General features: G+C 40.0%; 1 protein-coding gene across 4 annotated transcripts in view; it reads left to right on the forward strand.

Annotated features, from left to right (window-relative positions):
• LOC111865797 (mucin-12) overlaps positions 1 to 16,826 on the forward strand; it is a gene marked incomplete at its 3' end in the record, with an annotated part of 176,152 nt that overhangs the window by 136,846 nt on the left and 22,480 nt on the right. For all 4 annotated transcript variants that reach the window (XM_033751966.1, XM_033751967.1, XM_033751969.1 and 1 more), the window contains 1 exon segment: positions 5,362 to 5,529. In XM_033751966.1, coding sequence (XP_033607857.1) covers positions 5,362 to 5,529 — 168 coding nt within the window.

Genomic DNA, 16,826 nt, shown 5'->3' on the forward strand with positions numbered 1-16,826 from the left:
ACCTTGTCCTATGCTACCTAAATTATCCAGTTAGCCTGTGTAGATAAAGATATGTACTTAAGTGTCATACTGTTGAGTTCTATGGGTATGAAAAACTTTGTGCTCTATTTATGACTTTTTACCTTTGATATACTGCTGGAAATTCAGTCGTCACCTCCCCAATACTCATGTACTCATTCAGTAAAATTTTCTTCCCAGAGTAGTTTTTGGATTTGTTGTGGAGGCAATGATATGCAGAACGAGAAAGACATCCCTACTCTCACTCACTCACTCATGGAGCTGAGCCCTTCTGGAGGAGCCGCCAATTCCGCAGCTACTCAAGAATTTCCCAGCATTTTATAGAACCCGGAGGTTCATTACCGTGTTCACAAGAGCCCTCCACTGGTCCCTGTCCTGAACCAGATCAATCCAATCAATACCATCCCATCCTATTTCCATTTTAATATTGTCCACACACCTACACCTTGGTCTTCCCAGTGGTCTTTTCCTTCTGGCTTTCCCACCAGTATCCTATACGCATTCCTCATCTCCGCTATTCATGCTACATGCCCTGCCCACCTCATCCTCCTTGACTTGATCATTCTGATTATACTTAGAGAAGAGTACAAGTTACGAAGCTCCTCATTATGCAGGTTTCTCCAACCTCCTGTCACTTCATCTCTCTTCGGTCCAAATATTCTCCTCAACACCCTGTTCTCAAACACCTTCAGTCTATGTTCCCCCCCTTAATGTCAGAGACCAAGTTTCACACCCAGACAGAACCACAGGCAAAATGATAGTTATGTATATTCTAATTTTTATGTCTTTGGACAGCAGACGAGAAGACAAAAGGTTCTGGACTGAATGGTAGCAAGCATTACCTGAGTTCAATCTCCTCTTAATTTCCTCCTGAATCAGGTTTCGATCTGTTAATGTTGTTCCCAAATATCTGAATTGTGCCACATTTTCAAAACATCTGTTTCCTATCTTTATATCATGATTCTGCCCTGCATTTTGGTGACGAGACATCAACATATACTTAGTTATCTCAGTGTTTACTTCCAGACCAACCTCTTTACTTGCGTCAATTACAGTTTGTGTGTTTTTCTTTATGATATCTACATTATCACCCAGTAGATTCACATCATCGGCATAGGCCAACAGCTGATATGTCCCGGTTAATTTCATTCCCACCTGGTTTCCATGGACCTTCCTAACGGCATATTCTAAAGCAGAGTAGAAAAGGAGTGGCTATAAAGCATCTCCTTGTTTTAGACCATTCTGGATAGGAAATTTATCAGCCAAATGTTTACCTACATGGACTTTACTATACGTTTCATTTAAACACATTTTAATCAACCTAATTAGTTTCATGGGTATCCCAAACTCTATCAGAATATTGTACAATACTTCCCTCCTAACTGAATCATAGGCTTTCTTGAAGACAACAAATAGCTGATGTACTGTCTCATCGTACTCCCATTTTTTCTCCAATATCTGACAAATGCAAAAGATCTGATATGTAGTTTATCTGTTACATTGAAACCCACAGTGATGATCCCCAATAATTTCATCTGTATATGGACTTAACCTTGAGAGAAAAATATTGGATAAAATTTTGTATGAAGTTGATAGCAGTGATATCCCCCGATAATTACTACAATCAGTTTTATCACCCTTCTTGTGAACTGGTACAGTAATAGACTCCTTCCACTGGTCAGGCAATTTTTCCTTATGCCAAATAGAAGTAATTAGATTGTTGATCTTAGAATGTAATATTTCACCTCCTGCTTGAATAAGTTCTGCCTGAATTTGATCACTACCTGGCGATTTATACCATTTCAATTTTGCAATACCACTTTCAACATCAGAAGGGCTAGGATGAGGTACTAACGGCTCAGCCGTATGGATTTCGGTGTGCCTAACGTCACTGACCCTATGTATGTTCAGTAACTGAGAGAAGTAGTTCCTCCACCTATTCAAAATGTTGTGGGAATCTGCAAGCAGATCACCATTCTCATCCTTCACTAAGTTACTGCTGGGCTGGTAACCTCTCTTTAAGTCATTTATTCCTCTATAGGGGTCTCAAATGTTCTTGTTCTTACTGTTCATTGCAAACTCATCAATATTGTCTTTCAGATATTCCCTCTTTTTATTCTTTTAATGCCTACTGGTTTCACATCTTATATTGTTCAGATTACCCCCATTTAACTCGCTTGGATCCTGTAACCATTGCAATTTGGCCTGCTTTCTTTGGTCTAATAATTTTGAGCATCCTTCATCGAACCATGGCTTATGCTTCTTCGGTTCATAATAACCTAGACTCTCTTTGGCAGACATTTTTGTATTCTCTCTAATAGTTTCCCAAGCTTTTTTAACATCCACCTCAGTTTCCAAGTTTTCCAAAGCCACAAACCTATTTGAGACTTCAACACGATACTGCTCTTTACCCTCTACCTCATTTAATTTCTTGAGATTGAATCTCTGCATATAAACTCTGTGTTGTTTGTTTGCTCACTGCCAGTCTTTCCCTAAACTTTGCCACCTGGTAGTGGTCAGTATCACAGTTTGCTGTCCTGAATGATCGGACATCAAGTATACTTGAGTTCCGTCTCCTGTCTCTCAAAATATGGTCTATTTGATTCTGTATTTTCCCATTCGGAGATGTACAAGTAAATTTATGGATGTTACGATGTGGGAACATTGTACTTTTGACAGTAAGATTTTTTGATGTGGCAAAGTTTGCTACTCTGGCTTCATTATCATTACTAATTTCATGTAAACTCTCATTCCCAATCGTTGGTTTGAAAATGTCTTCCCTCCATACTTTGGTATTGAAATCTCCTAACAAAATTTTCATAGGGTACTTTGGGAATTTATCAAATACATGTTCTAATTCTTCATAGAATCTATCCTTTATGTCATCAATTTTATCTTCTGTTGGGGCATGAACATTCATAACAATGATATCACACTAGCGACCTTTTAGTATTATGTTTGATATCCTGTCACTAACGAACTCTACCTTCTTAACAGCTCATACGATAACCCTTATGTACGAAAAAACCTGTACCTAATTCAGGATTTTCATTCCCCTTTCCATAGAAAAATGTATAGTCTCCTGCTGGTGCAATGCCACCTCCATCCCATCTGACCTCCTGTACTCCCGCTAAATCTAACTTATATTTTAAAATTTCTTCTGCCACTGCCTTGAGCGAACCTGTCCTATACAAACTTCGAACATTCCAAGTGCTAAATCTCATATCCATTTTCTTTAGCTTAGGTCATTTATCCAAGGTATCTGACCAGGTCTGAGGCTTTGTGTTCATATTCGTAACATACATATCTTTTATGGTGAGGAGTTATTAGCCTCACACCCAACCCCCACTCTTTGTTGGCTGCCCACGACTGCTTATTCAATATATTCATAGCTTCCCTCCAAAACTGGTGGGCGTCTCCATCCGCAACCTGAGGACGCGCCATGTTGTGGTGACAAGGGACCCACCAAACATGGCGTCCCTACTCTTATGAGAAGAAAAAGAATGCTCAGTTTTTTTAACACTAAATCCCTTTTCCAATAATGCTGGAGATGACTTTTTATTGTATTCATATGAGAAAGACCCAAAATTCTATATTTTCAGCTATAGTAAAAGTTTTCCAATAATTCTTGATTGCTCCTCCACAAACAGACATTACTTTTGGAGGATATATATTAATCTCTCTTTGATTACTTTTTAGAATTTGTTATTGGCACATTGATAAAGTGTATAGGTTCCTGACTGTCAAGAGTCACAGGCTTTAAACCATTTTCAACAGTAAAATCAGTTTATATATAAACGTGGTGCAAGCCAAAAGTTTCTGAAATTTGAATTTTGCGCTCGGATGGTTATGAGTACATCGAAATACCACTAGGTGTCTCCCCATACACCCTTCTTGAATCAGTGTGGCAAGCGGCGTCGAGTTGAGTGGTTGGGTTTATTGTTGGTGAATGTATTTCCATTGTGTTTCTGTGACCTTGTGGTTTTGCGATGGCTGACCTGAGAGAGGAGCGTGTCTGTATAAAGTTTTGTTTTAAACTTGGGAAAACCACTGCAGAAACACGCCAAATGTTGAAGCAAGCTTTTGGTGACAACAGTTTAGGCCAGACACAAACTTACGACTGGTATAAGCACTTCAAAAATGGCGAAACATCGACTGATGATGACGATTGTTCGGGATGGCCGTCAACTGGCACCACACCAGGAAGTGTCATGAAAGTTAGGGATATGATTCTGCAAGATCGTAGACTGATCATCCAAGACCTCTGTAACACCTTGGGACTAAATTATCTTACATGTCAACGAATTTTTGTCAGAGGAACTTAACATGAGGATTTCGGCGAAGTTTGTGCCACATCTCCTGCAAAATGAACAGAAGCAGCATCGCTTGGAAGTCTGCAGGGAACTTCAACAACAGCGTGAAGAGGATCCAAACTTTCTTTCGAAGGTCGTCACTGGTGATGAAAGTTGGGTTTATGGCTACGACCCTGAAAGTAAGCAGCAGTTGTAGCAATGGAAGAGCCCTTCTTCACCTTGGCCAAAAAAGAGCTCGACAAGTCAAGAGCAACATTATGTCCATGTTGATCTGTTTTTTTTTTTTTCTTTCTTTTTTTCTTTTGACGGGATTTTTCATGAGGAGTTCATCCCTCCTCGTCAGACAGTCAGTAAAGACTTCTATCATGATGTTCTGAGGCGTTTGAGGGAGGACATGAGGAGAAAACGTTCAGAGAGGTGGCGCACGAACGACTGGCTACTCCACCATGACAATACACAACCACATACAGCTTATTGTGCAGGAATTTTTGGCTAAAAACAAGATGGCAGTTGTTCTCCACCCACCGTACTCGCCAGACTTAGCTCCATGGGACTTCTTTCTCGTCCCCAAGATGAAAATCAAGTTGAAGGGGTGAAGATTTGATACATTTGAGGAAATTCAAGCGAAAACGCGGACGGTACTAAACACCCTAACAAAGGAAGACTTCCAGGATGCATTTCAAAAGTGGCAGAAATGCTGGGATCGGATTATGCTCTCCCAAGGGGACTACTTTGAAGGTGATGGTGCAGAATAAGATCCAGGTAAGACATAATAGTTTTGATTAATATATTTTGGGAACTTTTGGATAGCACCACGTAAAATTGAGGACTGAGCACAAATACCATGATGCCTAATATATGATTTTCTTGTTACTCAAATTTTATAGATCTTACACTTGACATGAAAAAAGTCACTCATGTGACCAATATCAGAAAGAAGTTTGACTTATTGAATAGTCTTAATTTTAATGGAGAAAGAATAATAATTTGTGGTATATGAAAGGTGCCAATTTAACCATTTATTTTTAAGCATTTGAAGGCAGTGCAGATGCAGATCCAGTCTGTGACTTCAAAAAGGGTGCTAACATCAACAGATCAGGCAGCATTACACAGACTGTATGATGAACAGCAGCGCATCCTGCTGACTGGCAAAGTTGTCCCTACTATTCCAGGCCAACATGCTGTGGGGCTGCCTCTGGTTAGTAGAACAGACTGCATGTGTCATGTCATTTAATGTGTCCAAACAGTTTTAATGTAATGATATCCCACATTTTTCCTTCCAAATTTATTCATGTAATCTTGAGTACACAAAACCTATCCATTCTGTGAAAGTATTAAGAAAAAGGAAAAAGGTGGTGATTTGTGTCACATCTTGAACATAGGTGTTACAGTCGATGGCGTCTTATAAAATTCATATGTACAGCAAGATATGGATTTATGTGTAAATGCACACAAATTGGCATATGTGCAAAATGTTCTGTATCAGTTGTGTGTGATAACCCAAGCTGATTAGCTTGACTTCTTCTCATTGATTTCGTTAAGTATGTAAGTTGGTGTGTTTACCAGCGGGCAGTAGAAGTTTTGGCAGCTGGCATTTAACCACAAATAAGGGATCATTAATGGGAACATAGGATTTGTTTCGGGATTCAACTAGTTTGCAGAACATGAGATCAGGATTACAAGGTCATGTTTCTACTACATATATGCATATACACGGTACACCTTGTGGCACCCATTCTTGTAACATACTCTTATGTGTAAAATAAGTAAGTAAAGTAAAGCTATCCCTGTAACAGGCCGTGGAGGCCCATAGGGTTGAGAGATGTTGAGGTTCCCACATTTTCTAGACAGTCAGCTCATAGATGGCGGTAAGGTTGTCAGCCTTATGTGCCAGCCACCCTTTACCGCCAGGAATATTATTGGTAGTCGTTTCTGTTAGAGGTTAAGTTGACCACAGGACCATAGTGTGGCCGGAAGACTTGGGTAAATTGGAAAAATCCACCTCATTGGGCTTCGATCCTGCCAACTCTTATGTGTATATTTTTTAAATTGAAGTTGGGATATGTGTGTGGAACTTCAATTTTGCATTTGTTTTCAAAATTTTATGCAACCCCACCCCCACCTTTCAACATAAAATCGTTAGTAAACGCCAATAAATGTTAGTGATTTCATGTTTCCCATGTGTTATGATACTCATGAAATTACAATCCAAATTTGACACATGTGGAGAAAGAAATGGTCCCTGCATCCATATGTGTGTGTAGTGTTTTAGCAAACAGTGCAGCACACAGTAGTCATCTTTCACATATTTAGTATAAGTGCATTTAGGCCAACATGATGAACTTTGACTTGAGTGTGTATCCAGTTGAGCACCAATTGTGAGATGGTAACCAGCCTGCAATGACATAAGGAAGAAAGCAGGGGACACTGTTGGGATCTGTTTCCAGGCAACGCCTAGTGAAGACATAGAAGAACTAGCGCATGCTATAGTGAATTGTAGAGTGTGTGAATTAGCGATAACACTATAATTCTTGGTAATTGCGAGTTTTAAGAGTCTAATAAATCCAGCTGCCAATCCAGACACATATCTATCACTAAGCATGTGACATCTCATGTCTGAAGTCAGATTAATCGGATTGGATTGATTGAATTATTGAATGGAAAAGTACATTGGATAGTTACATAGGCATGCTGCAAAATTTGAACAAATGCTAGAACCCCTACTGGTCAACTGAGAGAACTTGAGAGCTGGTGGAAGCCATCATGGAAAGATGGATGCTGGTCACGGGAAGATTAGAGCCTGCTGAGTAATGGCGGATGCCTCTCTGTATGAGCTAGAGGCCAATGAAGAATAGATATAGGTCAAGATGGAGGCATGGCTAGAAGAAATGAAGGCCTGTTGAGAAACGGTGGAGAACTGTCTAGGAAAGAGTAAGTCCACAATAAAGGCCTGGTCCAAAACAAATGAGATCTAAAATTAAGACTGGCTTGGAAGAAATGAAGGCCATAGAACCAGAGGCCAAGCAAGAAGAGACAGAGACAGTCTTCAACATTTTTATGAAGGCTGGACCAGTAGTAAAGCTGCTGCATCTGTTGATTCGTTTTCTTCACGCATGCGCCACACGTAAGGCAGGTTAGTAATGCTCTGGTATCAGGAGTCTAGCACTGGCACTCGGGTCCTTCTGTTACATGAGGGCACCCACCTTTTCCTCATCTTCTGGCCTGATCTCAACGTGATAGTATGCATCTTTGAGGTCCATGAACTTAAAGGAACGATTTCCATTCAGGCAATCCATATTTTCATATACTAAGGGCATGCAGAAGACATACACTTTCCTAACTGTATGCACTCCTCGAAAATTCGCACAAAATCGATATTTTAGGGGTTCCAGCCCCCCCCCCCCCCTTTCTAATTGAGATTCCTGGGTCGGTGCACTCTGTTGCTGCCTTTGTCAGGATCCCCTTTTTTCACCATTTGTTTCACCTGGGTTTTCATCTCCTCATAGCATACAGGTTTCAATGGGGATTTCTTTTAACTGGCGGTGAGTCTCTAGTGTCTATCTCATGATACCCAAAATTGGTACATGGTATATTTCTGTCTTCGGTCTTTTAAACAAGTATTCGTATTCCATTAATACTGGTCGAATCACCCTTTTTTCACCAAACAGAGGTGTATCAGCTTTTCATCTGTCAGGGTCGGTACGTAGTGTTTTGTTCCCTCACTTTGGGATGTAGTCGGTGTTACTTGCTTCCCTTTAACATATGCTGGGGTGGTTTCATCATTGCCTGTTACGTCGCCATCTTCAACATCGTTAACTTGCACAAATATTGTACAAGCTTGTAATTTAATGTCCTCTTTGCTGGTATTAAGCAGCTGGGCAGTGCAATAAGCAGTTCCAGTTGTATGACCTGTCATGGATTCCTGCAGTCACGGGTGAGTCGCAGCTGACAGCTGTTCGGTGTGGCCTAGTATCTCGCAGCACGATTTTCTTGCGGTCAGTGTCCACAAGGTCCGAACTGCCAAAAATCTTTTATATAGTTAGAGCCGTCTAAATGCCTGTAATCCCCTTTTCAATTGGTTGGGCGTGGACCAAACCAGCAACTGTCGATTTTGGTACCAATCTTTTCCGCTGGTCAATGGGCTTCACTGTCATGAGCATTATCGATCTTGGCTCCATTGTTAATCCCTGAGGTAAGACTGTTTGCCATCCACATGACTATCTGTTGGGCACTTTGCTCACAGCTGTGGCAGTCTTCAACTCTTGGTTTTAGCTCCTTGTTCCTCCCTGGAGTGGACCATGTAGAAGCAACTCACTTCGCGGCTCTGCCCGTTTTGCCTCTGACAGCGAATCTTCTGTGGTCTCCTTCTTTGTCCGTCTTTTCTCAGTGGACATTTTTTTTGCTCATTTCGACTCCATCCGCATTATTCTGTGGACTGTTCTTTTGTGGGCTGCCTGTGTCATCTGCTTTGCTTCCTTGGATACACCTACAGCATCCAGCTTCCTCCATTTTACCACCTGTGATGCCGAGTCTGTGCAGGCTGCACTGACATACACACTCAACAGAAACTTCCGGCCTCTGATTTCCAATTGGTCTGTCTTGAAGTCGATACGAGCCTCTGTTACTCTCAACAGCTCCTGTCCTGTGATTACCATCTCTTTATTGGAAACAGGACTCACAAATTTTTGTGGGTATTGTCGGTCACATATGTCCATGTTCTTAGACCCTCTGGTCTCCAGTAACTCATCAGTTTACACATCTTGCCTTGTGTCAGGTTTCTACCACTGGCCTATTCGAAACATAAGGTTGGCCTAAACTGATGTGGGTTCCACTGCTTAGGATGAACTTGTAGGAGTGTCCTTGGCCTACAGGATTCATTACTAAGTCCCTGTTTTCTCTGGAAATAGCGAGCAGAATCCACATAACTAACTCTCTTCCATCATGGTTGGGGCTAACCCTTGCCGAAGCTACATAGTTTAAAGTTCTGCTGTCCACCCTTGTCCATATGCAGTAGTATCTTGCAATGTGGCATGGATGTCTACATGTAAAACAGACAACTGGTCTTCAAACCCTGTCCATCTTTTTGTTACCGCCCTCTGAAATGTGTTGACTTGCGGTCGTTAATATCATTTGTCAGAGCATTTTGACACACCTTATTCCTTCCCACTGATGAAGCCTCGATAGTCTGCCCTTATTGTAACTTGGATTGTTGGCGGCACAACTCAAGTTTGTTTGCTCTGTAGACCGTGATGGCAGTGTTCAGAGTCTCCTATACTGATGCTGTGTTACTGTATCTCAAACCTTTCCCCACATTGACCCACAGTCAGCTTCTGTTTCTTACCATAATTTTCTGTTCCACCGAATTCACAGTAATCCTGATGGTTTTAAAACTGGGGAGTCTCTACCTATCATATTTCCCTTGTGTGGCTACGTGTAATAAGCAGGGCCCGGATCTTTATGCATTAAAAACACTTAAAAATATGCACTTGAGAAACAGGTCACTTTATTCAGACTCACCTATTTACATGTATAGTTCACTGCAGAAAGTAGCATCACAATAGGCAACTAGAAGTCTTTTAATGTTTTCTGGAGACAAACTGTGTCTATTGTCGGTCAAAATGAGTTCATAGGCTGAGAATTATCTTCCTACATCAACTGATGTGATTGGACAGTATTTATACACTGGCGCCGAAGGTTCGGAACATTCATCTGGCAAAGATACCCTAATTCCACTCAAGTACTGACTAACTGACTAAATCTTTTTTAGTCCTGGGTTCGAATTCAACACCATTTCTAACTTGCATTTAATCTTCTTTCCAATTTCGCCTGGAGCGGAATTCAGTGAACGAGTTCAAGTGAGTTGTGAAGGAGTGCACCACAAGATTCCAGGCTTTTGAAACTGTAGAAAAAATGTGCATGGGTAAAATTCATGTCTTGATAAACAGTATCACTTCCAAACACCACTTTTGCTTCACGGACACATGCATATTCATCTTCAAGTTTTGTAACCGCTTCTTTTACTTGATTGAAATTCTCCTGATAAAATGAAACTGCGGATATCCATGTCCCCCACCTAGTTAGGACAGGTTCAGGTGGCAGAGGAACCTGAGATAGGCAATCTTTGTAGAACTGGACACGAGCTGGTGCTTTCAGAAACATTTTTTCCCCACTTGCAATTAAATCATTAACAGCTGGAAACTGCGCGTATTTCTTCTGTAATACGGTGTAATCCGTGCGCTAAACAGGTTACGTGTATAAGATTTGGATAAAATACTTATAAAGCCTTTACTGCTTTCAACATATAGGAAGCTGCATCTGTAAGTAATACAAGCACCTTACAACAATTATTCTCAATTTCAGATGGCCATAGTAGTCACAGAGAATCATTTACAGATCTTGCTATTGTGCTATGGTTGGTTTTCTCTAGTACTTTTCAAGCAAGAAGATGAGGGTTGCCGGGTTCGTCTGGATGTAGCTTACCAACTATAAAATTTGCTATGTATCGGCCACACAAATCAGTTGTCATCCACCGATATCCAGACACAGTTCTCTCCGATGTCCAAACGGATTGACTCCAGAGTAGATTCATACAGCAAAGGTAGATAATTTTTTCTAAGAGTTGATTCATGCGGGATTTTCTTAATTACACAATATTTCTCCAGAAATGATCGCAGAACTGGATTGCTTAATTTATTCCATGGAATGTTGCTGCATATTAAAGCCTTACAAAGATCGGCTGAAAATACGTATATGAAGAGAGGATTTGGGGTTGACCTGTGTAAGAAGTAGCTGTTGTGGTGTGCTGTTCTTCTTCCCCTTCTTTGCCGCAATATGTGCAGTCGTTCTTGAGTGTTGTTCAAGTTGAAATTTCTTTTCACATTTTACTTCCTTTGGGCACACTTGACAGTACACGTCGACACCGTCTGTTGAATAGTCACTATTACCCGACACCCACCGAATTTTTAAATATCTACTGCTGCACTTTTCTTTAGGCATTTTCAGTACACGAACACTTTTTTGATGCAGACTGTTAAAAAAAGAGTAACACATTAACTGAAGAGACTTCTCTCAAGACCAACCCTCTGATGCTACTGTCTGCTGTGGTGGTCAGTGGAATGCAGGATAATCTCACCCCCTCCCTTTCGAAATAGCCAAGCTACCTGCTTGTATTGTAAGTGGTAAAAGTGCCGTTACTCAGAGAGTTGAGAATAGCGACTGGCAAGGGATGTCCAAAACACAGGCAAAACCGATTTTGTTAGAGAATGTTGAAATTATCCTTAATTTCAAACATATATGCAGAAATATGCTCTTACGTTTAGAATATGCAGTAACAACCAGAAACCCTCAAAACATGTGCATATGCATTTTCAAAAAATTCGGGCCCTAGTAATAAGTTATAGTGGTATCTGTTAGGCAGTTTATCATTAAAACGTTCTATCGGAGCTGTTCTTAAAATTTCAGTCACGTTGAAGTGTCTCTCCTGTTAATTTAGTTTTTACAGTATTCACAGTATCACTGTCAGAGCAGTTGCTTTCTTTGGGACATTTTTCAATCTGGGTCAGAAATTCAGTAACAGATTTGGATTTGGAACTTCCATTCCATTCGCAGGTGTTAGTCGCTAGTGACAGTTTCTTAAATTTCCCACTTATTACTAAACTCTTTAACTGCTGTTCTAAAAACGCAATATCACCTCCATAATGAATAATTTATTTATTCCCTTTATCAAGCTTATCCCTTGCACAAGCCATGTTCTATCATATTCCTGTGCTGTAGCTATTCCACACCACTAACATATTGTTATCATTCATGTCTACATCCCTAATCACTGTCGTCACTGTTGCGCCCATGGATAGGAAGGGTAAAATGGATGCACATTAATTTAAGAAGATTGGATAGCTGCCACCACCCTGCTGTAACTATAGGGAATTTTTTGGAAACAGGAATTTTATAAGAATGATTACAAAAAAGAGGATAGTTAAATAGTGCATTATTTGCACTGTCTACATACTGATATGTGGTTGCCAGTTTGTCACTACTTTAGTCTAGCCTGAGGGGACAGGCAGTCTAACGTTGCACTACACTTCTTTAGCTAAAATTCATGGTTCCACTTACTTCGGATCGTAATGAAGGCGACTGTGAATAACAGAATTTCTTGAATGTTCATGGTTCTTGGCTGGGCTGGTCTTCTGGCTACATGTAAACTGTCTGTCAGATGGCTACAGGGCATAGCCTCCCTTGTCAGCTGCTCTCAAAATTGTTATAAATAATAATCCATTATGCCTATCCTCCCCAAGGTATTTTTTGTATCACAACTGATTCAACATGCTATACTGTCTTTGTTGTAGTTCTGGAGTACCGTGTCTGGTGGATGGGTAAGGTTGCATGTGTCCAGAATGCTTGCCACCAGTATTTTAATATGGCCAGGGCGAGGCAAGAGGGACCCTCATTATCTTACTCCTGGTCCGTCACTTGCTGTGTTTGCAGTAAGACAAAGGGGAATGGCATCCCGCCTTTTGCCATTACCTTGCTTATCTGCCTGGAATTCATCCCTTATACTACTCTTGCAGCCTGCTAATAGAACACTGGCCTGTACAGCTACCCTGCCCTTGATTATTGCACTTGTACTATAAGAGTGATGTGCACCACCATTGCAGTTGGATTGGGAGGCATCCAAGACTGACTGCATGCTTACTGGTGGTGTACTACCCTCCATTATGCTGCCACCACCTATTCAGGCTGCCTCACTAGAAACTATCCATAAAATGATACTCTTTTCAAGATAAGCATATCATTGTTCATGGGTTTATATTTCCAGTCCAGTGTTGCTGTTTGTGAACACGGAGAGAGATAATTTCATTGAACATCAGTACTTGGGAATCTTAGGACAAGGGTGGGATAAATACACCATGGCACAAATTTAGCTATTGATCAGTAACTACTGAAATACTCACTGAACCAGTTATCATTGTTCAGTTGTCTCTTGGTTGAGCTGTTATCTCGGTGAAAACTCTCTATTATCCTGTCAAAAACTCCCTTATTTTAATGATCATAACACAACCCAATTCCACTTGCTGCAAAATGCAAGAATTCAGGGCTAGACTGGCTGAGATCTCCTGATACCCTTCATGGCTGCCAAGCACGTCTTTAGTACAGTTCTGCCCTCAACTTTGTGAAAGAGTGATACTTTAACAGACTGCTTCTTCAGTCAACATTTATTTTACTGCTGGGTGAATTGCTCCAAAAGCATTTTGTATTCCAGAGTGCTTGCACCACAATACTGGTAGTTTTTTAGTAGTGGAAAACTAACTCTAAGTGTACATCTTTTAGTTTCATGAAAGCGTTGATGAGATAACCAGAGGAATTTTTATAAGTAAATCTTTGACAGTCTTTGAAGCCTGTAGAAGCATTTTAGATGTCTGTGTCCGGAGATTGTTGCTCGTATCGATTTGGCCCAGCTGAGTAAGCTTTTTTACCTGAAGATGGATGCAGAGTCCAGTGTCAGATATTTTAACAAGGTGATGGATAATATCCAAGAAGTCAATAATTATATTACTATGCTATCGTCACAAACTTTTAAATCTTATTTGTATATGCAGCACCTAAATTTATGGAAATGTTTTTTCTCCACATGTTGTGATGGGATTTTTATTTAGAAGTTTTCCTTTGTATGGATTTAGACAAGGTGCATTTCTCACTTTGAAAACATAAATTTCCTAGTTGTTCATTTCTTCTTGGCTGAGACACTGCAAATGCAATCGTGCAGCTGTCCAAGGATTGATCATTTTCTCAAACTTCGCAGTAAGTCAGTGACTGGCATGTAGGTTTGGTCTACCTTAGGTGTAAACTGAGACCAGGGCGCCCTTGCACTCATTTCCAACAGATTTTGAGCAAAAGTCTCACCAAAACTGTAGGTGATCTGTTTTGCTCCCATGATAATGTGATGTACTCGCAGTTATATTTCTATTGTTTATATCAGTGTTTTGGTGGCTCAGACTATAGAACATCAGTTGATATGATGATTAGTGAATAATGAATTAGAAAGGATCTGGAAGGAAGTTGTCTTGGCCTAAATTGTAGTATCCATGCATTTGCTATGCAGGAATTGAGCAAAACTACTTGGTCACGAGACCAAGGTTTGAACTTCGTGCCTCACAGATGTGAAGGAGTGCTGTCCACTCATCTGTGACATTCAATGATGTAGCTGTTGAGTTTAATGAGTCAGAAGGTGAAGAATTGTTTTTTGTCCACTTCATGTTCTCCAAGAAATTGAATGGCTAATAGCTGCTGTTTGCTCTTTGTTAACATAGTCCATGTGCTGACTGCAATCTTCAGTGTCAACTGGTTTTTTTTTAACATTTCCATGTTTATCAGAGATGTTATGATTAAATTTACCAATTCATGTGTTTCAGTTTTTGGTTTATGGATGAATTTCCACAGCACAGACCATGTGCATGCTTTTGAGAACTGTTGTTCTGGAGTAGGACTTTAATTATCAAGTGAAGAAGTTGATGTTGAGAAACCTTTTCCTTGTAACCCAGTTTCATCAGCGATATGTATCTGATATTGTGTCAAGTTTTGTTTTTGAATTTCTGGAATCTAGTGTGAAACACACAGCAGGAGCACAATTGGCACTCAGAAGTTATCGTTCTCTTTGGTGGCTTCACAAATTCATTCTTTAAATTCTTTTGCCACTCATTTGAGACTTCATATTCTTGTAATCCCAAGGCTTCAAAGATATTTTACATCTCTGTAGGTCAGCATGAAATATAGTGAGGTATCCCTTACTTTGTTGTTGCAGCTTATGTCAAAAATGTTTTTGTACCCCTTACTAATATTGACTTCACATATCACATGTCACATATCATGTACAATATTGATAGGTGGAGTAATGGGAAAGAGTTTCGTGACATTGTGTGCTACACTGTGCCTTTGGAGTAATGTAGAAGTTATAAATTTTAACAAAATCTTGTTATTATTGTGCACCATCATCTACATATATAGATACCCATCCATGTTATGGATATTCAGATTATGAAATTTCAGCCTTACAGAAATATGAGTTAATAAACATTAGCTTTTTAATGCACTGAGCAAAACAGTAAGAAATTAGCCCAGACTGTTTTGTGTAAAAGATGGGTGTTTTTTTTTTTTTAAAAGAAATCCAGGTCCCATGTTCGCTTGCATCAGTGATATAGATACGAGGGGGTACCCAAAAGAAACCGAACTTTTTTTTTAAACTTATTTATTCAAATATTAAGCACAAACCTTCAATCCCCTTCAAAGTACTCTCCCCTTACACTAATACACTTGTCTAGTCTTTTATTCCATTTTTCAAAACATTGTCTAAATTCATCTTTTGAGATGCTTGACAGCGCTTCTGTCGTTTTTTCCTTCACCTCAGCAACATCAGCAAAACGCTTTCCTTTCATGTCTCTTTTCATTTGAGGAAACAAAAAAAGTTTTGATCATTTTGGGACTCTTCTTTCAAAGCACAGCATGCTTCCATGCGACCTTGTTTTTGTTCAGCAGTCATGGCACGAATTTCGCAGCCACCCTTTTCATTCCCAAATCTTCTGTCAAATTCCCTGAACTGAGCTCCAAGTCACTCCCGACAGCTCCACAATTTCTTCAATGGTCCGTCGTCGATCTTCCTTGATGATTTCACTAATTTTTTCAACATTTTCGTGCGTTCAGGCTGTGGAAGGACGACCAGAACGAGGTTTGTCATCAATTGACATTTCACATTTTTTGAAACAAGAAAACCACTCAAACACTTGAGTTTTCCCCATAGCATCATCCTTGTACGCCGTTTTTAACATTTCAAGAGTTTCTGTTCCACTTTTCCTGAGCAAAATGCAGAATTTCACCACCGCACGCTGTTCACGAAAATCAGCCATTGCAAAAACGACGATCACACAAAACAGTTGTCACTATAAACTCTGCCGAAACTAGTCCTTACCTTCTGAAGCAACGGTAGTCAGCTTATCGACTCAGGAATGTTAGCTCTATGCGCTCATAGCGGCAAAACACGGTACTACAAAAGATCTGCCCACAAAAAAATTAGTTCGGTTTCTTTTGGGTACCCCATCATATGTAGCTGCCCCTCTATGCATGATTTGGTGATTTATATGGTTGCCTAGGAACAGGATTGCAATTGCCATATAATTTTAGTTTTACATTGTATGGAAGATGTGTGCTAAGAGAACATCAAGTTCTAGAGCAAGTTGTAACCTAAAAGAACTTGGAAAGTATACCTGCTGTTATTTCAAGTAGAGACAAGTAAAGTGTATTTTATTAGAACTATGAACAAAAGAAAAAGATTTGTATAAGGATACATCTTCACTTGTGATATGGAAGTAGAAGAACAGGGTTTACAGTATAGAATCTCTCAATCAAATACATTTTTAAGATTTCAGCCATTCTGTAAGGCAGGACATGCTGTATACTTAAAATCTTATAGCAGAGTGGGTGTTCTGAAGACTCTGAATACGAAGA

The sequence above is a fragment of the Cryptotermes secundus genome, unplaced genomic scaffold (genome assembly GCF_002891405.2).
Source record: "Cryptotermes secundus unplaced genomic scaffold, Csec_1.0 scaffold757, whole genome shotgun sequence".
NCBI classification, from domain to species: domain Eukaryota; kingdom Metazoa; phylum Arthropoda; class Insecta; order Blattodea; family Kalotermitidae; genus Cryptotermes; species Cryptotermes secundus.